General features: G+C 45.2%; 1 protein-coding gene across 1 annotated transcript in view; it reads right to left on the reverse strand.

Moving 5' to 3' along the window:
- Positions 1–26520, reverse strand: part of ADRA1B (adrenoceptor alpha 1B) — a 49648-nt gene extending 23128 nt beyond the window's left edge. Inside the window, exon 1 of the mRNA XM_004428576.3 lies at positions 25335–26520. Within this exon, the coding sequence (XP_004428633.1) occupies positions 25335–26283 (949 nt within the window). The 5' untranslated portion in view covers positions 26284–26520. The remainder of the gene's footprint in view (positions 1–25334) is intronic.
- Between the last annotated feature and the right edge of the window lie 403 nt (positions 26521–26923).

Here is a 26923-nt window from a genome sequence, read left to right on the forward strand (position 1 = left end):
TTTGTTCCTGGGGCATCCTGAGTAAATTGGTATCTTTAGAAGTGCTTTTTTTGGGGGAAAAAACTGCTAGAAATGTTCAGAGGGAACAATACCTGTCTGCTTTAAGAAGTTCACAAAGGTAAAAGTGGTCTCTATAAGATGGTGATGTAAATAAATGGGCAAATCTTGGGTAAGGCATCTCATTGAATGACAAAGAGCCACTGATTTGAAAGGAAGAGAGAAGCTAGAAAAATAAAATTGGAGAGCGAGAGTCAGAGAGAAAGAATGAATGAGAATGAGAGCCATTATGGCAGTCAGTCAATCACTCAGTAATAATATACTGATTGGAAGAAAATCATCACAGAATTTTAGCTACAAAACGAGAAAGTGTTCCATTGTGTTCTTTTTTAGTTTATCTTTTTTTCTTGTGATGTGGGGAAGAAAAGATTGAAAAAAAATTGGGGAAAAATCAAATGGAAAGCAAATTGCCTCCTCTACCCAACCCCTGAAAAAAAATCCCCCTGGGTAGGTTACACGCAGTGTCCTCAATCATCTCGGCAAAGGCCAGGCTACAGGAAGCATAAAATCTGATTAGTGAGAGGGGACGACAGGTGATACAGAGAGGAAGTCATCCAACTAACAACTTTTAATCAGGTTGGAGCTAAGGAGTTAGGGACCTTCAGGTCTGGGGCTCTTTCAGCAGGAAAACCACAGGAAGTAGCCCTGTGGGGGTATTTTCAGATGTGGAGAGCTCAGGGCTAGGCAAAGTTTACGAGTAAGTTTGTTTTTCCTGGGGGAATATAAGAGGAGCTCAACTAACAAAGTATCTGATTATACTTAGATAATTTATTTCTTTGAAACTTGCTTTTCATTATTTTTCTCTTTATCCCCCACTGAGATGATCTAACTTATGTTTTTATTCTAATAAAGAGAGCTTTAAAAATTGTTAGTTATACACATAATAAATGAATACTTTTTCTTTGTAAAAATTAAGAACATAACTTTTGACCACTGCCAGTAATTCCAGGCCCTTTCTTCAGAAGTAGCTTTTGTTATCTTTTTGGGACACAATCTTCCAGTTTTTTCCTATGTATTTTCTTTTATACACATATACTCACAGAAAATAGAATATTTGAGATTTTTGATTTTTTTAAATGTAACATTTTATACTATAGGCAACTCTCTGAAACTTGCTTTTTTCACTCCCCTCAACAATTTGTCTTGAAGATCTTTCTTCATTAGTATACAGATCTAATTCATTCTTTCCAACTGCTGTAGTGAAATCCACTGTATGGATGTGTCAGGATTTATTTCCTCACTTGTATATAGATGGACATATAGGCTGTTTCCCAATTAGAAGAGTATTTTTTTTTTTAAAAAAAAACAGCTTTATTGAGACATATCACATACCCTAAAATTCACCCGTTTGTAGTGTATAATTAGTGGTTTTTAGTATATTCACAGAGATATACAAGTATCACCACTATCTAATTCCAGAACATTTTCATCACCACCAAAAGAAATCTAGTGCCCATTTGCAGTCAATCCCATTCCTCCCTCTCCTCAGCTTCTGGCAACCACTAATTTACTTTCTGTGGATTTGCCTATTCTGGACATTTCATACAACAGAATCATACAATATATGACCTTTTTGTTTGGCTTCTTTCCCTTAGCATATCCTTTTCAAAGTTCATCCACGTTGTAGCATGTATTGGTACTTCGTTCTTTTTTTTTTTTTTGCTGAATAATATTCCATTGTACATATACATCAAATTTGTTTATCCTTTTTCAGCTGATGGACATTTGGGTTATTTCCACTTTCTGGCTATTATGAATAATGCTGCTATGAACATTTGTGTTCATGTTTTTGTGTGAGCATATGTTTTCAGTTCTCTTGGGTATATACCAGGAGTGGGATTGCTGGGTCATAAGGCAAAACTCTGTGTTTAATTTTTTGAGGAACTGCCAAACTGTTTTCCAAAGTGACTGCATCATTTTACAATGCCATGAATATATTTTTTTAAACAAGAAATAACATACACATGGGGGAAATGGATGTGTCTATTCTCTCAAGACATCTTTATCAACAATGTTTGGAGCAAGCTGAGAACACACTGACTCAGCGCTGTCCAATAGAACTTTCTGCAATGATAAAAATGTTCCAAATCTGTGCTGTCCAATGTGGTAGTCACTAGCCACGTGTGGCTATTGAACACTTGTGATGTGACTACTGTGACTGAGGAACTGAATTTTAATACGTTTAAATTTGATTCGCCTCATGTGGCCAGTGGCTACTGTATTAGACAGCATACTCCTTATTCTCTCCTGTTTGTAAAAACTCACAGTTCCCCAAAAGATTGCCTTAAAGATACTGGGAAAGTACCTTGCAGCTCCAAATTAGCTCTTGTCTCAGACATCACAGAGAAGAAATTCAGAGGCTGCAATGCCTTAAATCAGAACCGCACCACATTGAAATTCAGGTAACTCCCCTTTTTCAAGGATATGTTTGGAAAATTGGCACTTCATGCGTCTCCTTTATGTTTTCAGCTCACTCAGTTTAAAGAACTGTGTTATTTTGTTTCTTACTACAACAGCAATAGTCACTACAAAGAAGCATGAGAAGAAAATAAAAAATGACCACAGGTAATTATTGCTCATATCTTGGTGTGTGTGTGTGTTTGTGTGTATATGTGCGTGTATACACAGAGTCCATCTATTTTTCAGCTTTGGGGACAGCAGCAGAGGTGACACTGGACCCAATCTTGTTCTTTTCTCACGGTTCCTCCTCATAGTTCCTGTGACAAGATTTTATTCACTTACTGAGTCTTCACTGTGTGCTAGGTGAGACCCAGTCTCCTGGGGGAGATGGACGGTAAACACCCATTTCAGCCCAGTGTGACAGGGTTCTGACACGCCTGGAGCGAGAAGAGAGAAAGCACAGGCCAGGAGTAGCTACTGCCTGAGGAACTGTGGAAGGCTGCAAAGGGGAGGTGACATTTGAGCTGGACACTTGAATCGGAAGAATTCACGATGCAGAGAAGAGAGCGAGAAGCGTTGCAGGCAGAGCGAACAACGTGCGCAAAGGCTTAGGACGTGAACGAGCCAGATGTGCTCAGGGAAGGGAGAGGGCTCCTGTGTGGCTGGAGGGGTAAGAGCATGGGTCACTTGTGGCTTTTCTGCTTTATTGGCATTTAATTCTCCTATTAGCTTGATGAGATAAGTAAAATGTCATCCCCATTTTATAAGCAGAAAGTAGAAGCTGAGAGAGATGAAGTAATTTGCCCAAGGTTGCACAGCTAGTGAGGGGCAGAGCTGGGATTCCGGTTTGTTGATCACAAAGCTCAGTTTTGAGAGATGAGGGATGTTGGAGCCCAACTGTGAAGCCCAATTTTCTTCCTTGCTCAGGAATTCAGAAGTTGCCCTGTGGGTAGTTCAGCAGGACCCCGGCATGGCCAGATTTATGTTTTAGGAAGATCACTGTGGCAGCAACGCAAAGACAGTCTTGGAGAGAGTTCAACTCACATTGTAAACAGGTTAGCAGTTAACCTGGGACTGAACCACTCTCAACACACACACACACACACACACACACACACACACACACACACAGCTTCAAAGATAGGCATCTCCGGGAATCCACCATTTTGTCTTTCTCTCTCCTTCCTAAATGAAAATCCATAGTAGCAGCCAGAGTTCTGTGTTTATTCCAGACTTCAGATGAAGAAGATTGGGAGGGAGGGGGCACAGCTCCTCGCTGGGAGATCTTGGACAAATCACTTCTGCTTGGCCTGTCTCCTCTTCTGTAAAATGAAATTTTGGGATTTCCATCTTTAAATGCCCTTTCTATCTTTAAAATTCCCTGGCTCCTAGGAGCAGTGGGACCTATTAAGGGATTTCTTACTGGCCGCACACCATGATTTTTGGAGAGCTAAGATAGTTGCTGACGGGCTGCCCCCAAATTTAGAGCCTCTTAGCGTTTCCTGCGTGCGACTAGAGAGTTGGCTTTCTAAGCATCACTGAAGACATAACAGAATCTTCTTTTGATTTCAGGCTAGGCCAACGGCAGCAAATAAGCAAATTAGGACCTCACAAGCAGCTTGCCCAGTGAAAGCTAATTTAATTAGGGTCCTATTAGTTGTTATAACTACTTTTTAGTGAAGTTTTATTACATTCAACTACGCAGATCCCAAGCAGTTGTATTAAATGTTGGCAAACAACCCATTAGTCTTTGGTTTCACTTCTTTTTTGCATCGTTCCCACTTCTCCTAACATTCAGATGCCTGTAGCTCATTCTTTATCTTCAAAGCCAGGTGCAACCTTGACGGCATATTTTCCTTTTTTATCTCATTTCCCTTTTCTCTGGGATTCCCTGCCCACTGGAGTTGTATAGAGTGATATGAGGGAGGGGGTAAGGCTCCTCACTGGCCTTCCATAGTCTCTAATATCTCTACCATTAATCACTCCTAAGGTGCACAATTTTGAGGACTAAGGGTGCCTGGTTGAAATACCTGTGGTATTTTGGAGGCAGACAAAGAAAACCATTATTATGAATTAATACCTTAGTGAGGATTAGCTCATCATGTTAGCTAATTGGCCAATAAATGAGACTTCAAGAGACTCAGTCCTGGATTGATTTTTTTTTTTTTTTTGGTGAGGAAGATTGGCCCTGAGCTAACATCTGTGCCAATCTTCCTCTATTTTGTGTGTGGGACACCACCACAGCGTGGCTTGATGAGCAGTCCAGGCTCGGGATCCGAAATTGTGAACTCCGGGTTGCCAAAATGGAGTGTGCAAACTTAAGCATTATGACACTGGGCTGGCCTCTAGATTGAGTAGTTTTTGATATTTGTTGGTGTGTAGAGGAGGATGGGAAAAAACCAATAGTTAATTAGTTTCTACTATGTACCAGGCACTGGGTTAGATATTTTCACGTTTATTATCCCATTTAATCCTCTTAACAACTTGGATGTGAATGTGTTATTACAACTGATGTACGGATGAGAAACAGGAGTACAGAGAGGTTGAGTCAGCTTCAAAGTCACACAGCCACAAAGAGAGAGAGTAGGGATTTGAAGTCCCAGGCCATCAGGCAAATGGAGCAGGCCGCAGTGTGGGGAGTCCTGGGCTCCAGGGGGCAGTTTCAGGACACTTTTCGGCACCCTGGGGGATTACGTGTGGGCAGGTGAACCCCAGCATAGGTGACTGAAGGACACAAAGATAAACTTGGCAGGGCTCACAATTTGGCCCCAGCAGGGCTGATCCGTCTGTGTTCTGTCTTTCTTCTCCATCAATGGGCAGCGTGATGTCATTGTTAAGAGGATAGGATTGGCACCAGGCTGACCCAGATTCAGATGCTGGTTCCAGCTCTCTTCCGCAGGTATGACCCTGGGCAAGCTGTTTAAGCTCTCTCAGCCATGATTTTCTCATCTGGAAAAAGGCATAATGGTATCGCTCTCATATTCTTGTCGTGGAAGTTAAAGGATATGTGTCAAGCATCCGGGCCAATGAAAGTGCCAGTAAGCAGGGGCTCCTCCACTCCTGAACTGGTATTAGTAAGCTGCGTGCCTACAGCGGGAGGGCCACGGACACCAGGAAATGGACCCACAGGGAAAGTGGGATCTGGTCTCATTAGGCTAGTGGTTCTTAAAACTTGAGCGTGCATCAGAGTCACCTGTAGGGCTTGGGAGGCCCCAGATCGCCTGGGCTCCATCCCCAGTTTCTGATTTAGTAGGTCTGGGGTGAGGCCGAAGAAGAGTCATCTCTAAGAAGTTCCTGGGACACGCGGATGCTGCTGGGCTGGGGACCGCACTTGGAGACCCACTGGATAAGGCCACTCCTAGTGGGTGCTCTCTGACCAATACGAGGGGGCCTCTGATCCCTGGGGTGGCCATGGGCAGAGTATTCTGAGTCCCCCCAAGCCTGGGGTGAATCAGAGAAGCAGAGCTCGGGCCTCTCTCCTCTTCCCCACTTCTGTGGTTTCTTGAGCCTTTGGGAGCCCGTCTTTGCAAACAGGGGCTAAAAATATTCACTTAATTATGGCGCCTGATTTGTTTTTTGCCATGCCGGTCCCTGGGCCTGCTTAGGTTGAAGGAATATTTGTGGTTTAAATGAATCAATTTTGTGGCTGAAAGTGCTGATACAATTTGTTCTTCACAGAGAGCAAGGGAGGGGTTAGGATCTTGGTAACAACTTCCAATTAATCTAGTAGCCTGAAATTTTACACTTTTAATAAGTTTATCACTGACTTAACAAATAGGATAGATATTCTCAGGCATGCAGAAGCAACAGTGCTTGGCTTCTGTCATTCGTTTTACTAAGAAGGGGTAACTTACTGGATACTAGTGAGATAATGTATGTGAAAGTATCTAACGTAATGTCTTGTAAATAAAAAAATTATTGTTTGTTATGTTTATTGAACAAATGTTTTTTGAGCCTTTATAAATAGTGCCAACATGCTTTATATTAGGGTTTCTCTACTTTGGCACTATTGACATCTTGGGCCAGATAGTTCTTTGTTGTGGGGGCTGTCCTGTGCATTGTACGATGCTTAGCTGTATCCCTGTCCTCTCCCACTAGAGGCCAGTAGCACACCCCAGTTGTGATAATCCAAAATGTCTCCTGACATTGCCAGATGTCCTCTGGGGGGCGGGGGGGAATCATCCTTGATTGAGAATCATTGCTTTACATGAATAATCTTACTTCATCCTCACAATGACCCAGTGAAGTAGGTGTTACTTGTCCCACTTTAAATTTTTTATTTTTTATTTTTTTTATTTTTTTCCCTCCAAAGCCCCAGCTGATAGTTGTATGTCATAGCTGCACATCCTTCTAGTTGCTGTATGTGGGATGCGGCCTCAGCATGGCCAGAGAAGCGGTGCGTTGGTGCGTGCCCGGGATCCGAACCCGGGCCGCCAGCAGCGGAGCGCACACACCCAACCACTAAGCCACGGGGCCGGCCCTACTTGTCCCACTTTAGAGAGGGGGGAGAGGAGGAACAGAGAGGTTGAGCAGTTTGCCAAAGACCATGCAGCTCGTAAAGGAGCAAGAGCAAAATTTGAACTCAGAGCCTCAGTCTTGACCACTCTTCTCGCTTATGAGAGGGCACATTTAAGAAGGTGTAGAGAAGAGAGTCCACTTAATTCCATGCGTTGTGGTGGTTGCCTCTGAGAGGGAGAGAGGTGAATGGGAAGAGGAGTGGGGGCTTTTATATGAATTTGTAACATTTTGTTTCTTAAATAAAGATTTAAGAAAAAAGATTTGCAGCAAATTCAGTAATGTTAGCATTTGTTAAATCCGGGTGGAGGAATCGCCCTTATCTCTCAAATTATTTTTTGTACTTTTTGGAATGACTGAGATATTTCATAGTTAAGTATCCAAACAATTTTAAAAAGAGAAACACCAGTAGAAAAGTTAAAGTCTTCTGCTATTTTCCAAGTGTGTGACCATCGCACCCGGCACTCTATTTATTTTGTTTTTTATTCTTTTCGTCTTTCCTAACAGAGGGATCCCCCAACCTTTTAATGAGAAGGAATCGGTCCTGTTGTTGTTTCCCTGAAAGACATAGCCCATTCATAGAATTAGTCATAATCACGATCATATCAACAAGTACTTATTAAATATCTCCTCCCAAGTGGATAGTATGTTAGAGGCTTTACATACATTAATAGCCCTGAGGTTTATGAAATATTTACTAGTGTTTGGCACCTGGCTGAGTGCTTTTCATCCGTTCTCTTATTTATTCCTCACTACACTCCTGTGAGCAGATGAGTTCAGGCTCATTTTACAGGTGAATTAGCTGAGGTTTAGAGAGATGAGCTGCAGAGTCAGGACTTCATACCTGATTTGTCTAATTTCAATGTCCCTGTTCTCTCTCGTACTCTGAGCTGCCACTCAAACAGGAGTCATGAAGGGCTAACGAGGATGTCCCAGAGAAGGCAAGGTGCCAGCCCTCTTCACTGGATGAGGGAGTGGGATGGCGGTGACAGACACAGGTGGCAGGAAGGGCTTTCCTGGTCAGGTTCTGAGAATCATTGGCTGATCCCAGGCCCCTGGCTTAGCATGAACTTTATCTCCAGACCCTGTGGCAGTGGGTCAAAGTTCACTCCCTCCCTGCCCCATCCTAGATGCTGGTTCCAACACCTCTAGATTTAGTATGGTCTGAAAATAACCCTGCCTCTCCTTCCAGATCAGCTGTTCAAGGTCAGGAGTAAATCCTGCCCCTGACCAACCACGGCCCATTGACTGTCTCTTGAAAAGCCTCCTTCTCTGGCAGAATTTGCTCAACGGGCCATCTCCTCGCTTCTTAAGCAGTGCTCAATTCAATTTTCAGTTTGTGAGGCTGGCATCTTCTAGAGCCAATTTGAATTTTGCAACTAAAATGTGGTGCATTTGCCATGCCCTTGTCTAAATATAGGTTGTCCATTGTGTTCTCTGGGCCCCCATGGTGGGGTGAGGCAAGCTTGGATGCCCAGAGGAATCCATACTTATTAACTCATCCTCTGAGAGCCTCAAACTCCATTGTTTTCCTGGGGGGTGGAGGGCAATGTTTTCTTTTATTTTGTTATGGTTTTAAATCGAGATGTCAGCCCTGGAGCCTAGAACCACCGACATGGACCATGGTGGGCTGGCAGCCGTGTGAAAGATCAAATCCGTTTACACACCATGGGTGACTGCTTTTTGTTCTCAGATCCTGGGTAAAATACACACATTCCAAGGCCGCTGCCTGCTCTGGCTCCCCTGATGGATGAGGTGTTGCATTCCGCGGGCAGCTTGCTACCCTGACCTCTAGGAAGCTGACACCAAATTAGTTGGAAGGATTTGAAGCTTTCAACCCATCTTATCAGCTCTGAGGGGAAGCTGACTTTTCATGTAGATGCCTGAAACTTCTCGGGCCTCAGGCAATGCAGAGCTATCAGTATAAAAAGTGATTTCTTCAGCTATGCTGCACCACACTTAGTGGGAGTGCAAATTGCTACACTCTGCCCAGAGGGTAATTTAGTAATATATGCCTGACACCTTCCACATGAGTCTTCCTTTTGATCTAGCAGTTCAAAGTGGACTTTATCCTAAGGAAATCCTAAAGGGCAGGTACACAAAAGATATTAAAAATGTGTGTATAAGAATATGTGTCACAGCTAACACCTGAAAACAAATGTACAACAAGAGAGGATGCATTATCTTAAATTTACGAAAAGATGCTTAGCCTCATTCACAAACATTTCACCTATTAAATTGGCAAAGATCAAAAAGTTTGGTAAGACACTGTCGGTGAATGTGTGGGCACTCTCAAATGTCAGTTATGGACATGCAAATTGGTGCAATCTCTGTGAAGGACTATTTGGCAATATTTATAAAAATTAAAAAAATTTACTCAGAATAGTCCACTTTCAGGATTTTACCTTACAGATAATGTGGGAAATGGTGAAATATGTACAAGAGTATTTACTACAGTATTGTTTGTAATAAAAGAAAATTTGAAGCAACTTACACGTCCTTTTATAGAGGCCTATTCGGGAAAAAAAACCCAATGGAATACTATGCAGCTATTAAAAAGAATGAGGTTACTCTATTTATATTGAAGTGGAATGCTCTCCAAGATACAATGTTCAGTGAAAAAAGCAAGGTGCAGAATAGTGTTTATAGTTTGTTATTTCCCTTAAAAAAGAACTTATAAATATATTTTTATATGCATAGAATATCTCTGAAAGGATATGTAAGAAACTGGTAAGAGTAGTTGCCTCCAGGGAGTGGTGGGGTAGGGGGAGGATTGGATGGCTGGGGGCCAGGGAAGTGAGAGAGACATTCTTTTTACTCTATACTTAGGCCTTGTGAATGTGACACCTTGTGTGTGTCTTACCTATTTACATACACAGGTTGTCATAAGTGGATTGGTTAAGTACATTATGGTACCTTCTATTATGGAATACAATGCAGCATTAAAAAGATGTGAAACACAAATAAAAAAATTAAAATATTCAGATTTATTGAAATGGCAAGAAGTCTACTATTGATACTTAGTGATAAAAACACTGGGTGATCCAATTTGTGTACACACACATATAGAGGTGAAGTAATGTGAAATAATACAGAGGTATATAAAGAACGTTAGTAATCTACTCCTGCTCACTTCATTCTACCCCTGGGTGACTAAGTTAATAGCTTTTGAAAATGGGATGACATATTACTCTATGACTTATCTTTTTAACTTAAATACAGTCATGCATTGCTTAAGGACGGGGATATGTTCTGAGAAATGCATCGTTAGGTGATTTCATCATTGTGTGAACAACCTAGAGTGCACTTACACAAACCTACATAGTATAGCTTACTACACACCTAGGCTATATGGCACTAATGTTATGGGACCACCGGCATATATGTGGTCTGTCGTTGACGGAAATGTCGTTATGCGGTGCGTGACTATATCATGGACAACCTTCCTAAATGATAGATTAGTAGACATAGATCTAATCTACTTGTTTAACAACACTTTACATTTTACTATATTTTAAATTCCTTATTTAGTAAAATTGACATAATCACGTTAAACTTAAAATGCCAAATATTCCTTGCCCCAGCGATTCCATTTCTAAGAATTTATCTTGAAAATATGGGCACAGACATATACACACGAGTACCCATTATAACACCGTCTGTAGCAGCAAAAAACTGAAAATAACCTAAATGTCAATCAATTGGGAAACTGGTAAGTAAAATAGGATACTCCATGAAATGGATTACCATACAGCCATGAAAAGGAAAGCATAACTATACATTCTGGCATAGAACTATGTCCAAGATATGCTGATGAGTGTAAAACGTAACCTTCACTATAATGTTTACAAAATGATACTATTTGTAGAAATAAACAGGGTGGAAACACACATCCCATACACGTACACACTCTTCTATATACATAATCACCCATATGCATATGTATGCTTACAAATAAATAGAATATTTCTGGAAGCGTACACAATCTGGTAACAGTGTTTGCTTCTGGGGAAAACGACTGAGGGTGAGGGATAGAGATGGACCAGGGGTCTGGTGAGAGCAGAAGAATTTTTTTGAATTTTTTTTTTTTCTTGTCTCTGATTTAAATAAAAGTCTATGCTTTTTTTTAGGGGGGGTGAGGAAGACTGGCCCTTAGCTAACATCTGTTGCCAATCTTCCTCTTTTTGCTGAGGAAGACTGGCCCTGAGTTAACATCCGTGCCCATCTTCCTCTATTTTGTATGTGGGATGCTGCCACAGGGTGGCTTGATGAACGGTGCGTTGGTCCACGCCCGGTATTTGAACCTGCCAACACCGGGCCACCAAAGCAGAGTGCCCGAACTTAACCACTATGCCACCAGGCCAGCCCCTATGCATTATTTTTTAATGAAGAAACTTGTTGATTAAAGAATTGCTACAAGTAATCATGCAAAATAGTTACAAAGCATGATGGTACACACAATCCAAGTTCTCTGTGGTCCTAAGACTGTATTGTTTAAAAGAAAAAAGTGTAAAAAACCTCACATTTTGAAGTACATCTTTCTAATGCTGTGAGTCTTTTTAATCTGGGGTTAGGGGGTCTGTGAACTTAGATGGGAAAAATTACCTTTTTTTTTTTTTTTTCCAAGCTAACCTTTGGCTGAAAGTTAGCATTTCCTTCACTAGGAACGTAGGCAGCAAGCCACAGTAGAATTAGCAGTGTTTGTCACCAATAGAAATCAGATTTACGATATCACATTACGTTTGTTGCAGACATCTTGAAATATTTCCACTTGTCACTACTTCAAAATTATAGTAGTTATTTATTTGACTTGCTGCTAAATCTTGTTTATTTAATATGTTAATAAAGAAGAACATTTTTTACTCTATAATAAATTTGGGTTTTTTTCAACATTATAATAGCTATTTCAACATAATTGGTTTTCTTTGAAATCCTGTCTCATTTTATGTATCTATGTGAGAAGGGGCTTCACCAGATTGCCACAGGGGCCCATGGAACAAAAATGCCTGAGAGTCCTTGTGTTAAGGTAAAATCGGAAGGTCTGGGGACAAGAAGCCACAAATGGACACTGTGAGGGTGCACCTGGAAGCAGGGAGAGGGGCCCTACCACTTTCTCTTGATGCCAGGGGGCGATTTATGGCCCGAATATATAAATCGGAGATGTAATTTTTTTTTCGTTCTAGTTGGTGGAACGTTCTCCTCCCCCACCAGCTGTCTCCCTGGATCTCTGCCCGGCCCTGTGCTAGTGGTGTGAGCCTTCGGGCCCACGCCTGCGAATGACAGTGAGCCCGGCTTGCCCTTGGTCCCATTTTAACCTCCTTCTGGGGCACGGCCAGGGTGCTGAGCTCAGCCTCCAAGCGACGCACATCAGCCTGGCAGGAAACTCTATCTTAAAGAAGAATTTTAAAAAGTGTGCAAAGCCAAGCCCCAAAAGCAACTCAGCTTCAGAGGAGCAAGACCCTGTGGGCAGATACCGCTGGAAAAATTAAATGGGGTTCTGTGAGGAATGGTCCACTTGCATGAGCTAGAACATTCTGTTTCTGAACATTTTGGCCTGAACTGTCCATTGGTGCAACTTTTATAGCACAGTTCCTGTGCTCACACCAGAGAGGGGCACTTGAGTGTCCAAAGGGGGCTCAGACGTGCTGCCGGTGGGTGTGGTGACGAGTGTGTTGTTAACAGAGTCCTAAGAACACAAGCCTGTCAGTGAGGACTGTGCCCTGGGCTGACTCAGGCTCTGTCATGCCAGGACGGGGGGCGATGGATGGGCTGAAGATGCCCCTCCCCCTACAGTTATTCCAGCCTTACAAGTCCTTAAGACACAGCTCATTTTCCTCCTCTTCCCCCAAATCTTATTTCAGCCCACTCTTCTTTCTGTTTCCTCTATATTCTGGAGACACTCATCATTCAGATCACACTATGTGTCTTGTGCTGAAATGGATCCATTCCTTCACTTACTCACTCATTTGCTAAGTATTTATTTAGGGTCAGCCGGCCATGGATTCAGATCCCAGCTCAGTCACTCACTTGTGTAAGCAGAGTAAATTTTTTTTTTTTTTTTTTTTTATATTGCAACTTGGTTTTATTTCAGGAATGCAGTGATAGCTTAACATTTGAAAATCATTCAAAGAAAGATACAGGAAGAAAAACCATTGATGGATTTTCCCAAAGATGTAGGTCCCCACAAATTAACATATAAATTCAATGTAATTTCTTTTTTTTTTTTTTTTTTTAATTTTTTGTTTATTGCTGTAACAATGGTTTATAACATTGTAAAAATTTCAGGTGTACATCATTGTACTTCTATTTCTGCATGGACTACATCATGTTCACCACCAAAATACTAATTACAACCCATCACCACACACATGTACCGAATTATCCCTTTCACCCTCCTCCCTCCCCCCTTCCCCTCTGGTAACCACCAATCCAATCTCTGTCCCTATGTATTTGTTTATTGTTGTTATTATCTACTACTTAATGAAGGAAATCATACGGTATTTGACCTTCTCCCTCTGACTTATTTCACTTTGCATTATACCCTCAATGTCCATCCATGTTGTCACAAATGGCTGGATTTCGTCGTTTCTTATGGCTGAGTAGTATTCCATTGTGTATATATACCACAGCTTCTTTATCCATTTGTCCCTTGATGGGCACTTAGGTTGCTTCCAAGTCTTGGCTATCGTGAATAAGGCTGCAATGAACACAGGGGTGCGTGTACCTTTGCAAATTGGTGTTTTCAAGTTCTTTGGATAAATACCCAACAGTGGAATAGCTGGATCATATGGTAGTTCTATCGTTGATTTTTTGAGGAATCTCCATACTGTTTTCCATAGTGGCTGCACCAGTTTGCACTCCCACCAGCAGTGTATGAGAGTTCCCTTCTCTCCACATCCTCTCCAACACATGTTGTTTCCTGTCTTGTTAATTATAGCCATTCTGACGGGCGTGAGGTGATATCTCATTGTAGTTTTGATTTGCATTTCCCTGATAATTAGTGATTTTGAACATCTTTTCATGTGTCTGTTGGCCATCTGTATATCTTCTTTGGAGAAATGTCTGTTCAGGTCTTTTGCCCATTTTTAATTGGGTTGGTAGTTTTTGTTGTTGAGATGCATGAGTTCTTTATATATTTTGGAGATTAAGCCCTTATCAGATGTATGGTTTGCAAATATCTTCTCCCAATTGTTAGGTTGTCTTTTCGTTTTGTTGATGGTTTCCTTTGCTGTGCAGAAGCTTTTTAGTTTGATGTAGTCCCATTTGTTTATTTTTTCTATTGTTTCTCTTGCCCGGTCAGACGTGGTGTTTGAAAAGATGTTGCTAAGACCGATGTCGAAGAGCGTACTGCCTATGTTTTCTTCTAGAACTTTCACAGTTTCAGGTCTTACATTCAAGTCTTTAATCCATTTGGAGTTAATTTTTGTGTATGGTGTAAGGTAAGGATCTACTTTCATTTTTTTGCATATGGCTATCCAGTTTTCCCAACACCATTTGTTGAAGAGACTTTCTTTTCCCCATTGTATGTTCTTGGCTCCTTTGTCAAAGATTAGCTGTCCATAGATGTGTGGGTTTATTTCTGGGCTTTCGATTCTATTCCATGGATCTGTGTGTCTGTTTTTGTGCCAGTACCATGCTGTTTTGGTTACTACAGCTTTGTAGTATATTTTGAAATCAGGGAGTGTGATACCTCCAGCTTTGTTCTTTTTTCTCAGGATTCCTTTAGCTATTCGGGGTCTTTTGTTGTTCCATATAAATTTTAGAATTCTTTGTTCTATTTCTGTGAAAAATGTTGTTGGAACTTTGATAGGGATAAGCAGAGTAAATTAACTGAATGAAGATTTAAAAATTTCAAACCAACATTTACAATAACTCCTGTTTCCCACAACAAACACACATGTGAAGTTGCGTCTTTCCTCCTTAAATTGATGTTTACTTCATTCTCTCATTATTAATCTTTGAGCTGTCGAGGCTGTGGGTGCCAGATCCTCTCTCCCCCTGCATCTCAGGCTCCTCAGTGAAACTCAGGCACTGTTGGGGGTTCCGCTATAAACACTCTTACGCCAGGGATTAGTACGCCGGGGATTAAAATAGGGAGGTACTTTCTTCATTCAAATTGAGATACTTTTGAGAATAAAGGGGTTGTTACAGTCACGTGCCCCATGACAATGTTTCAGTCAACCACAGACTGCAATGGTGGTCCCATAAGATAAGTACCATAAAGCCTAGGTGTGTAGTAGGCTATACCCTCTAGGTTTGTGTAAGTACACTCTGTGATGTTTACACAATGACAAAATTACCTAACAACATATTTCTCAGAATGTGTCCCTGTTGTTAAGAGACACATGACTGACTATATAATAATCATGCTTTGGTAACAGACATAAATGGGAACTGGCTCAGGCAAACTGGAACGTCTGGTCGCCCCGTTATATAGCAGTGCTGTCTTACCCAATGAACAGACTCAGTGTGTCTTTGGAGCATTAGCAAACCTGGGGCACCTCCATTTTTTGGAAATAATTTGATATTAAAATAATCAAAGTAGGCGCCAGCCTGGTAGCATAGTGGTTAAGTTTGTGCGTTCCACTTTGGCGGCCCAGGGTTCGCAGGTTCGGATCCTGGGCGCAGACCTACACACCACTCATCAAGCCAAGCTGTGGTGGCGTCCTATATACAAAATAGAGGAAGATGGGCACGGGTGTTAGCTCAGGTCCAATCTTCCTCACCAAAAACAAAACAAAACAAAACAAAAACAAAAAGTAGACTTTGTGGAATAAATCAGAATGTTGTTGGCCTTACATTCATCTATGGCTCCGTGTGTGTGTGTGTGTGTGTGCGCGTGCACACGCACGCGTGTGTTTTAATTTAGGGTTACATTTGGAGGTGGGGTGGCGTTCACTTCTCAATACCTTGGGCCTCTCTGAAGGTCTTCATCTGGCCCTGCTATAAAGTCACCAGAACTGTTTCCTCCTCTCCCACTTCTGTGGGGACCAAATCTGACCATATCCTCCCAGAAGTGAGAGGGAGGTGACAAGCGCTGGTAAGGTGAGGGGAAATGGGGGCTGACTGACAGTGGACAGTCTCCCCTAGAGGCAGGTGGAACGGCAACCTTTTAATTAAGAATGGATTTTCAAGCTCCAGCCTTGTGTCCACTCTGGGCTCCACCTACCCAGTCTTTCCTAACTGGCCCCATGACCAGGCCCATATTGCCATTATGGTTTCACAAGAGCAGTCACAACAGTCTCTGTTCAATGGGCTCCTGGTGATTTCAAGGAATGGGACAAGTCCCTTAACCACTCAGCCCATTTCCTCATTTATAAAATGGGGGAAACATGAACACCTACAGATGGACTGTGGAGGCTCAAATGGTGGATGAAGTCCAGCACACACTGTATGAATCGCAGCGGCAACTGCTATTTTTACTGAGAATCTATGAGGTACATGTCTCTGGGTGTGGAGGACAAGAGCGTGAGTCAGACATGGCCCCTGCCCTCCAGAATCTGCAGCCTGGTAGCGCTGCTGAAGAGCTGCCTGTGGGTCCTGACCCCATGGACAAATGAGATGAGCCTCGTAAACAGGGTATGAAGGAGTGATCATTGCCAGGACAGGGTAGGAACCAGGAAAGATTCCATGAGAGAGGTGTCAACAGAGCCGGGGGTTTGCAGGTGGGAAGGATTTGGATATTCAGAGGGTATGGGAAGAGCATTCTTGACAGGGAGAAGAGTACGAGCAAATGCACAGCAGAAGGAAAGTGCGAGGTGTATTGTGGAAATGGGAAATCATTCTACTTGAGTTGGAGTTCGTTCCTGATTCTTCTGCTGAACCCACCGTGCTGTGCACTCTCTCATTCATCTAGCTTTTGTGAGCACCCGTGTTAGGCAGAGAGCAAAGATGTGGTCATTGCTTACAAGAAGTTCACAGCTTGTAGAGGAGATAGGTAAGTCCGGTCAGTCACGAGGTGGTTACAGAGAGCCATCTCTGCAGTGTTTGGGTGTGGATGAAGGGCACCCATTTAGCCTCAGAGCTCCTGTCTTCATGGGACCCTCCAAGGCCCTGGGAGGGAACCCAGCAATGGTCATACGATTTCGTAAAGTTTCCAAAGGTAAGATCTATTAACTGCAATTGGTTAGGACCACTGTCTATTTCCACTCAGCCTTCTTTCTGACCTGTTTCTCCTCATGTGGTGTTAATATAGGGGTTGCGGGCGTTTTTGGGAATGGGCTAAGAGTTGAGTGAAGATACATTTCATTTGGGTTCTGTCAAATATATGTATGTGGTTTGCAATCTTTTCTTTCTGCATAGCTAGGTTATCATCAGGCCGAGTTACTGCAAGATGGAAAACAGCTTCTAGAAATACTCTCTTGTCCATGATGCCGACTCACTGGGCCCTGTGACATCAGGAGGTAGGACCAGAGGCTGATCCAAGATAGGAGAGGGTCCTGTGGTGCTGAGACCACACGTATGTGAGTGGCAGAGGTGAATTAAGATCTGCAACGGATGCAGACAGAAATTAAACTGTGAAAAAAATCTTCCAAATTTTGTTTCCCTAAATTTGATAAAAATCTTAAAAACGTATGTGACATTGCCATAATAAGTTATGAAGCTGAAAGAAGTCTAAAGTATCCATAATAAAAGAAATTTTGACTTATCTTGCTAGAGGAAAGACCCAATTACTTTTATATTTTTATGTTCTCACCAGGATTCGGTGCCTCTAGGCTGCTGAATGATAGGCATCCACTTGCCCTTCCTTGCCTCCTTCTCAGAATAGACTCTGGTTTCCCAGTTCCTTTTTGGGCTTTCATAAATCGGGGCTCAGAGCCCCACACCTAGGGGACCCCCAGTGATGAACCCTTTAGCCTTATCTGATTGCCTAGAAGAATCCGGGTTCTGTTACTGCTCAGCTGGGTGGCCTGGGGCAAATCACTCAGTCTCTCTGAGCTTCAGTTTCCTCATCTGTAAAATGGAGACAACAACAGTGCCCACTTCGTAAGCCTTTGGGGAGCAGAGAAGGAGAGAACGCATGGAAAGCACCCCCAGCCCGGTGTAAGCCTGGCATACGGCATGACCTAATAAATGGTAGCTATTAGTATTATTATTATCAGACGCGGTCAGGGAGCACAGCGACTGCGGAAACAGTCTGCAGATATGGCAGAAAGCAATTTCCCGGTGTGGCCCGGCGGCCATCAGTTATTTTTATGAGCCACACGCATCCTCAGGTAAAGGCATCTCCTGCATTATAATCTTAATAGGCCCATCTCTGATGGCACTGCAGCCACAAATGCACCTGCTGGCGTTTCTGTGGCCTGTTTTGCCCCAGCAGGACTGGGTGCATCCACAAATGGCCCCTCATCCTGTCGTACCTGACAAGCACGACCCTTCACACATCATCCTTCGCCCTCCTCGCCCTCTGCCCAGTCCTTCAGATCTCACGGGAAAGCTGAGGCTATCTCATTTATCCATCCCTTCCCTCTCTTCCTCTCTCCCTCTCGTCTTTCCTGCTTTCTCACAGGAATATTTATGGTGTTGAACCACCGTGGTGCCTCCATGATTCCAAGACTTTGGGAGACTCACAGTAAAATTTCAAAAAAATTTTTTGGTGGGGACAGACATAGGGTTACTAACTTTTTACTTTGCCAAATGGGACATTAAACATGCGCGTGCGCGCACGCGCGCACACACACACACACACACACACACACACACAATGACTAGCACCACCACTTATTACCATCGTTCCATCAAAGAAATGCTATTTCAGTGTCCCAAAATAGAAAGAACACAGTCTTGAGAATAAAAGGACAGTCATTTATACTGAATACATTTGGAAAAACACTGAATTTTCCTAATTTTTTTCTCATTTTGTCATGAGCCAGTAAAAATTTTATCACCCATGGGCACCAGACCTCAGACAAACTTTCGGGAAGCAGTGTAGTAACAACAGAAATAACATAATGAATGTTTGTCGAGTGCCAAATGTGGAGTGCGATAGACTCTGCCATTTACTAGCTGTGTGACGTTGGGCAAGTTACTGAACCCCTCTGCACTCTAGTTCCATCACCTACAAACACAGGGGCAATGATGCTTGCTCTGCAGAGGGGTTGTGAAAATCACGAGCTATAAAGAGCATTCCACGTTGAGCAGTGTGCCTGCTGCATTGAAGAGCTGCTTCCACAGCGATCATTCTCTTCCCCTCCTCCAGGGAGGCTCTGGTTTAAAGAATTCACTTTCCCTCCTGCCAGCCTTCTGCTTTCCTCCATGTGGACTGGCCCAAGGGACGGGGCAGGATTGAGGATGCTTCTGGCTGCACTAGGGAATCTTAACCAAGCTTTTTTTGGCTCTCCATGGAGTGTTCATTCCAGGGTTTCCCAGACATGGGGAGGACAGGTGCTACGCTGGCCGCATAAGAATCACCTGGGGAACTTGTTAAAAATTGAGATTCTTGGCCCCGTCATGAGAGATTCTGATACAAAAGATCTGCAGTGGAGCCCAAGAATCTATGCTTTTGGAAACAGGCCCCCTGCCAGATGTTTCTAATGAGCAGCCAGACTTGCCATTGGTCATGGCTCCTGGCTTTTGGGTTAGACATTTTGTCTACTCAATTCATAAGAGTGTCTGGTGTATCACTCCTGGCATGGTGTCTTATGAGCCCTGATGAATGGAGTCTGAGGAAGATTCTGGGGGGAATCCTCTTGGCCACGTTTCTCTGGCATCTCAACAAATGGTACTCCATCACTCAGACACCTCAGGGTTATTCCAGACACATTCCTGCTCTCACTAACCCTCCTACAGCATAACCAACCCATTCCCAAGTCCTTGAGTCTGTCCACTTCTCTCCACCTCCACTGCCACCAGCTTGGTCTAAGTCACCACCAGCTCTCACTGGGATTGTGGCCTCTTAACTGCCCGTCTCTGGTTTGTGCTCCATACGGCAGCCTGAGTCATCTTTTAAAGACATAATTCAGGTTGTATCTCTCATCTGCTTCAAATCCTTTGATAGTGGCCAATGCAACTTAAGATAAAATCTAAAGTCCATAATGTGGCCTAAAAGTCCCTGCGTGGCCTGGCCTCTGCCCACTCCTCCAGCCTGGACTTGCACCTGCCTCCTCTCTAGTCTCCAAGTTCTGTTAGTTTCCCACCGGTTCCTTCCTCAGGACTTGCAGGCCTGTCCTTCCTTCTCTCGAGAGCCCTCTTCTTCTACCTGCTCCCTTCACTGAATTAGCCCTTCCAACCCGTTCAGGGTTCTGCCTAAACATCACTCAGGGACTCCTGTGATATACTGACCCCTGCTGTATGCTTGTAATAGCATCTCACCCTTTTTCTTCAAGTCACGTATCACAATTTGCATTCATGTTTATTTGCATGAGTGTATATTTCAAATTATCTGTGTTTCCCACTAGGACTAAATTCTATGAGAACATGGAACATTGCTGTTTTGCTCACCACTCTTTATCTCCAGCACAATGCCTGGACATAGCAGGCATCCAATAAATACATACTTACTCAGTGAATGAATGAATGAATGAGTGAGTGATTGAAGATGTGGAGCCAGGTCCCTAGATGAAGGGCAAGGTCCCACTTTTTCCTTATGGCTGGGGTGACAAAGTGCCCAAACTTGGGAGCCCTATATTATCACAGTGCAGGAGGTATGGAGAACATCTAGCCCTGAGCTAGAATGTGGATGAACTTCCCCGACATTTTAAGAGTGAATCTTTTTTCAAGAGTGAGCGGGGAGTGGAAGAAAGGCAGGGTTTTGTAACAGAAGTACAATAACCGGCTTTTCACAAGGTGGCTCTGGGATTCCTGGAGAACATTTGCTATGAGAGCAGATTGGGACCAGACAGCAAAAAGGCCAGACATCTCCTTTGTGCAGTGGAATAGGTATGTGCCTGTTCTGACAGACCTGAATTAGATTCTTGGCTGTATCATTTACTTGCTCTGTGACCTTGGGCAAGAGGTCTAACCTCTCTGAGCTTCAGTATATCCATCTGTCAAGAGGGAGCAATTACTCTCCCCTGTCCAGGTAGCTGTGAGGATTAACGAGATGATGTCTGTAGAGGGCCTAGCAGAATGCCTGGCACATAGTACGTGCTCCATGATAACATAATCTCACTAGGCTGTAAGCCTCCTGCAGGCAGGGCCATATTTGCTTTTGGCTGAACAACCCAGTGATTAGTATACTGCCTAGCACATAGTAGGTACTTTAGGAAGTCTTTATTAATGATTTCATAAATGGTCAAATGTATTTTCCTTCAGTAGAATTTCCCTCTTCTAGGAAGGATTCCCTGTGTATAAAAATTTCCCTCTTGCTCAAAGCAATTGCTTTCCTCACGAGCAACTCAAATCCCTGTGTTTTGAAACCTCAGAGCTGGAGGATTAGTGTGTGTGTGTTTGTGGGGATGGCTCTGCCCCGAGTCATCTCTGGGACCCCCACCCTCCCTTGTGCTCTCGTGGGAGGTGGGAATTCATCAGCACTGACTCAAATGAGATAACTGGAGAAACAAATCAATGGAGAGAGCGATTCCTAGCTGGTTCCAGTACTATAGAGAACAGAACTCTTTCTTTGAAATTGACCTGCATTTATTTGGAGGGGAAAGCAGTTAGTTCAATAATGGCTTCCTGGTGCCTTTCAGCATTTTAAAAGACGGAAGAAAGATTTGGAGTGAGGCAAGCTTCTAGTGCTTTCTAAACAACACACTCAGCTCAGCCACCAGTCGGCTGCCCAGCACTTCCTGCTCATCCCCCCTACCCCCATACATCCCCCTGAGTGCAGTGCACATCCCTCAGTGGCCCAGCCGCTTCTGGAGACCCTGATCAGGCCTTCCTCAGGCGAGTGGGAGCTGGCTTGCATTATAATGTTGGGCAGCTGAAGATTTCTTGGACATCTTGCACATGGCCCATCGAGTAGAAATGCTGCTATATTATATTCCAATTATTTCCTGTCCCTCCCCGGCCTGATTCCAGGGTCTGAATAAAGAGGTCCTTGTTTGGTGGAATCCATCCCTGCTCACAAGTGAGAGCTGGTCCCTGGCCCGACTTGGTCTGAGGCCACAGGGAAAGGGTGGGGAGGAGGTAGGGAGGATGCTACAGGTGGGGAGGGCTCCACAGGAGATGAGATGCCTGGCTCTGCAGGCAGCCCAACTCTGCTCCCAAAAATAAAAATTAGAAAGGAAGGAAAACAAATGGGGCCCCTGAGCAGGACCCTGTAGGCGGCATAGCTATTTTCCCTCCTTCCCAGGAGGGATCCCAACCCTCCTCTCCCACAGAGAAGACAAACACAGCTATGGAAATCTCATGCCATCCAGGCACCTGGGAGTCTACGTCCAGTTGAAAGTTACTCCTACCTGCACGTCTCTGTTTGCCAACCACTAGCTCCCCCAGATCTGCACGTTTTCTCCTCATTTTAAGTGAAAAGCCTTTCATGGAAAGTTTAGTATTTGGAGGCTTCCTCAGATTCCAAAGGAGTTGTTGTTCTACATCATGCTACTTTCATTTGGGTGTTATTGGAACTGAGATGAAGTAGAAATCCACAAGAAAAACCCTGTTTTGCTTGGGTGCTCCTCCTAAATTATTAAGAATACGTGAATTAAGCACCTTCTCTGTTTGAAGCTCTTGAGTACCTTTCGGAGTCCATCCGAAACCCGAGGCCTGGAGTCCATATTCCTCACCTGCCAAGGGTTGGGTTTCCGGGGGAGAAGCACGTGGACGGAGTCAGCTCAGGGACAGCACACTGGGAGATGTCCGGGAGAGAATGGCAGGGATGGTCAGAAAGTTTTCATGGCAAGGAGAGGAGAAACGAGCTCTGATAGCAACAGGGTGGCAAGAATGTCTCACTTTCTGTGGCATGGAAGCCAAGGACCTGAGATGTTAGGGGGATAAGGTCTCAGAAAGGCAGAGACAGAAAGGGGAGAGAGCGGGAATAGCGTGAGTGAGAAGAAAGTGAGGGTGAGCTTGACAAGCCGGACCCAGAGAGAAGCCACATCATCCCGCACCCCTGTGTGGCAGGGGAAGGGCTAAGCTTTGCAGCATTTAAACCTTGGAGTCCGGGAGGCTGGAGCCTGAAGGGAGCTGAGAGATCCTCTGGCCAGTGATTCTCAAAGCCTGGTCCGTGGGTCACCTCCTCCGAATCACCTGGTGGACTGGGTACACATGAGCATTCCTGGGATCCACCTGATTTACTGAATGAGACTCTCTGTGGGTTAGGCCTAAGAAGCTGCATGTTCATCAAGTTCCACAGATGATTCTGATCCTTACCAAAGTTTGAGAGCTCTTGATCTAGGCCAACCCTTTTGTTTTCTGGAAGTGAGATCCGAAGCCCAGAGAGGTAAAGCAACGAGCCTAGGGTCACAGAGCTAACTGATGGCAAAGCTCACGTGGGAACTCCAGTGCTCCTGACCCCCAGAGCAGTGCTCTTCCCGTTTCAACAAGCTGGCAGCGTCCTTGCCTGTTTGGAGCTGTTTCTCTTGCCCCCTAAAGTGAAAGCCTGCACCTTTGATCCATTCCTGCATCCTGCTGGGGCCTTCTTCCTGAGGATGCTCTGGTCACAGCCTCTGCAGGCTGAGGAGCAGGGACAGAAAGAAGAAAGGAGAAAGATCTAGTTCCCTCTGAGCACGTAGTAACAGGTGTCGGACTGGCAAATGAGTAGAGAAGGAGAAAACACACAGTTATAGCTGAGGGGTGAAAGACCTAACTTTCATTGGGCATTTACTGCGCTTAAAACAGACATTGTATTAAGTCCTTTCCATGCATTAGTGCAAACTCCAAGGAGAAAATAGTAACTAGTCCTCTTATGCAGATAAAGAAACTGAGGCTCACAGAGGAGTGGTGATTTGCCCAAGGTCACAGAGTTAATAAGTGGCCATTTACAACCATCATCTTGGCATGGTCCAATGCAGTGTGAACTGTCACCCACTTTAACCCAACAAGCCTGTAAAATGAACCTGAGACCTTGGGAAAAAAAAGAGAGCTTCTCTGTAGTGGGACGGGATCACTCCGGGGGGAGGCGGGGCAGAGTGTCAAACCCTTTCCACTCAACACACTGGAAATATTTCTGAAAAGCCTTAGCTCACGAGCCTGCCTTAGAAAAGACAACATGGAGAGTAGGTTAAACAGCTCTTTTTTCTTTATCTTTTTAAAACGGAAACTCCTGGTATCAGTTTGCTTTCCTTCCATTCGCCTTTTTCTTGAAAGCAGTGTGTCTTCAGATTTTCAGTTACTTGAGGGATCTGCTTGGGTTCAGATCTGACCCTGGTGTGACTGTGGGCGGACGTGGTCCATGGCCGGCAGCAGCTGTTACCTCTTCTGATACCACACACATGACTTTGCCATGATCACCTCCCTCCATTCATTTTCTGGAGTGTCCCCCAGGGAAAGGAGAAGAAATCAGGGCAGATCAGTGCCTCAGCGAAGGGACAAGTGTTTCCCGAGCCATGTGGACAGCACGTCTCCATACTTTCCTCTAGGTTTGCCCCCTAACCAGACCTCGGCTTCTTCCTTAGAAGAAATCGGGTAGCCTTTTGAACAATTCAGTTAGTATGACCAAAAGAAGATGGATGTATTTTTATGGGTGAGGAAGGACTCAATTTCATCCTGGCAGGACTTGGTGTCTGGCAGCCGAAGGTGAGGGACAGCTATAATTTAATTCTGGGTATTCCATAAATCACAAGAGTTAGGACATTTTTGGGTGAAAACTGAGAATGTGTGACCCTCTGGTCATCCTGCTTCTCTTTCAAATCTCAAGCTTTAGATGACTTAAAGGCTGGTTGGGGCCGTGTGGCTGTAAAATGCTTGTATTAACTCATAACGAAGGGAGTGTGCCGAGGTGACAGCAAGCTGTGAAGGGAGGAGGGGGAGAACGCAGCCTCTGCAAAGCTCTGGAGAAGCGTAGGTCTCTGCAAGAGCCCTGGAAATGCTGAATGAAAACTGCCTTTCTGTGTACAAGCTGCCTCCCTGCTCCCCAATGCCGTGGCTGCGGTAACTACAAACTATTTCGTGTGCTGCATTCGTGACGCTGCCTTAGCCGGCACCTCAGTACCACTGAAATCACACTGGTGTGATGTTCAAGTCCAGTGTCCTTTTTAATTATTAAACCGAGGCTGCTGAATGAGTCATTCCACATACCAGATTCTCCTCTCGTGGTTCTATTTCGAGTGACTAGTATCTTAGCGTGTTCCACTAACACCTGAGTTGGTTCTTGGCCAGCTACCCAATCTGCAAAGCCTTTGCAGAACAAACAATATTCTCCAATCTCCAAACACACAGACTGCATAAAAAAAAACAGAACCCACAAAAAACTTTACAGTAAGCTCATCAGTAAACCCCAGATCTGAAAATGCCCGGTTCCCCTCCGCCAGGCCCCAACTTACCAAGTGGTAGAGCGATGAAGAAGGGTAGCCAACACAAGATGAACATACCGACCACTATGCCCAAGGTCTTGGCTGCTTTCTTTTCCCTGGAGAACTTAAAAAGTTTGACAGCTATGGAACTCCTGGGGTTGTGGCCCTTGGCCTTGGTACTGCTTAGGGCGTCCTCGTGAAAGTTCTTGGAGTGGATCCTCAGGGTCAGCTCCTTGGAGTTGGACATCTCCTTCATGACTCCTGCCTCCAGGTTCTTGGTGGTCCTCTTGGCAACGATGTAGACGCGGCAGTACATGACCAGAATGACCGCCAGAGGGATGTAGAAGGAGCCCAGGGAGGAGAAGAGGGCGTAGAAGGGTTCTTCGGTGACCCCGCATTCCTTGTCATCGTTGGGTGCTGGCTCCTTCCACCCAAGGAGAGGCCCGATGGAGATAACAGTGGACAAGACCCAGACACTGAGGAGCGCCAAGATGGCCTTCCTCCGGGTGACCAGCGCGGGGTACTGCAGAGAGTAGCGCACCCCGATGTAGCGATCGATGGAGATGGCGCACAGGCTCAGAATGGAAGCTGTGCAGCACAGGACGTCCACGGCGGCCCAGATGTCGCAGAAGATCCGCCCCAGCACCCAGTAGCCGAGCACCTCCAGGGCAGCCGAGAAGGGCAGCACAGTGAAGCTCAGCAGCAGGTCGGCAATGGCCAGGTTGACGATGAAGTAGTTGGTGGGCGTCCGCAGGTGACGGTTGCAGGCCACAGACAAGATGACGAGGATGTTGCCCACGATGGCAAAGAGGATGAAGGCGCCCAGCACCAGGCCCACGGAGATGGCCCTGGTGATGTCCAGCTGGGGCAGTGTGGAATTGCTCGAGGTCTGGTTGGGGCCAGTGAAGTTGGCATTTTTCAACTCTCCCCAGTGGGCAGGTGCTGATGTGTTGTGGCCGGTGTCCAGATCGGGATTCATCTTAGAGTCCGCCCTCCATAGCCAGGGAGGTGAGAGGGCTTGGAAGGGCTGCGGCGAAGGCTCCTCAGCTGCCCTGAAACTTTGCTTCCCCCGTGGTCTTCTTCCCAGAGGCGCCCTCCCGGCCAGAAGTCATCTCTCCCGGGCAGCCCAACCCGGCGGCACGTCTCCTGCCTGCACCGAGCCGCTCGCTCGCCTGTCAGAGGGAGGAGGAGGAGAGAGGGGACGAGGCGGCAGCTCCAAGTTTAATGGTCCACGTCAGGCGCGCCGGGCCGGGCTGGCGGGGGAGCGGCGGGGAGCAGGGGGCGGCGGGCAGGGGGCGCCCGGCTCGGTCCGCGCGCCGCGGGTCTGCGGACGGCGGCGCCTTCGCCCAGCCAGCGCCGAGGAGGGTCTGCTTTCAATGAGCCGCCTCTGGGCTGGCTGCACGGCGGTGACATCAGGCGGGGGAGCCCGGCGCCCTGACTCCGCGCGGCACTAGGGGGCAATGCGGGTCCAGCGAAGGCGCCCGCAGCCCCGACGCCGCCAGCCGGGTCAGCCAGCAGCCCCGCCACGCCCCCGCCGCCCCCGGGGCAAGCCTTGCGCGGGAGGTAGGAAGAGCGACCTGGGCGGGGGGATGCCCTTGTCTCCCACCCCGAGGTGGCCC

The sequence above is a fragment of the Ceratotherium simum genome, chromosome 4 (assembly GCF_057802395.1).
Source record: "Ceratotherium simum simum isolate JZ-2026a chromosome 4, ASM5780239v1, whole genome shotgun sequence".
NCBI lineage: Eukaryota > Metazoa > Chordata > Mammalia > Perissodactyla > Rhinocerotidae > Ceratotherium > Ceratotherium simum.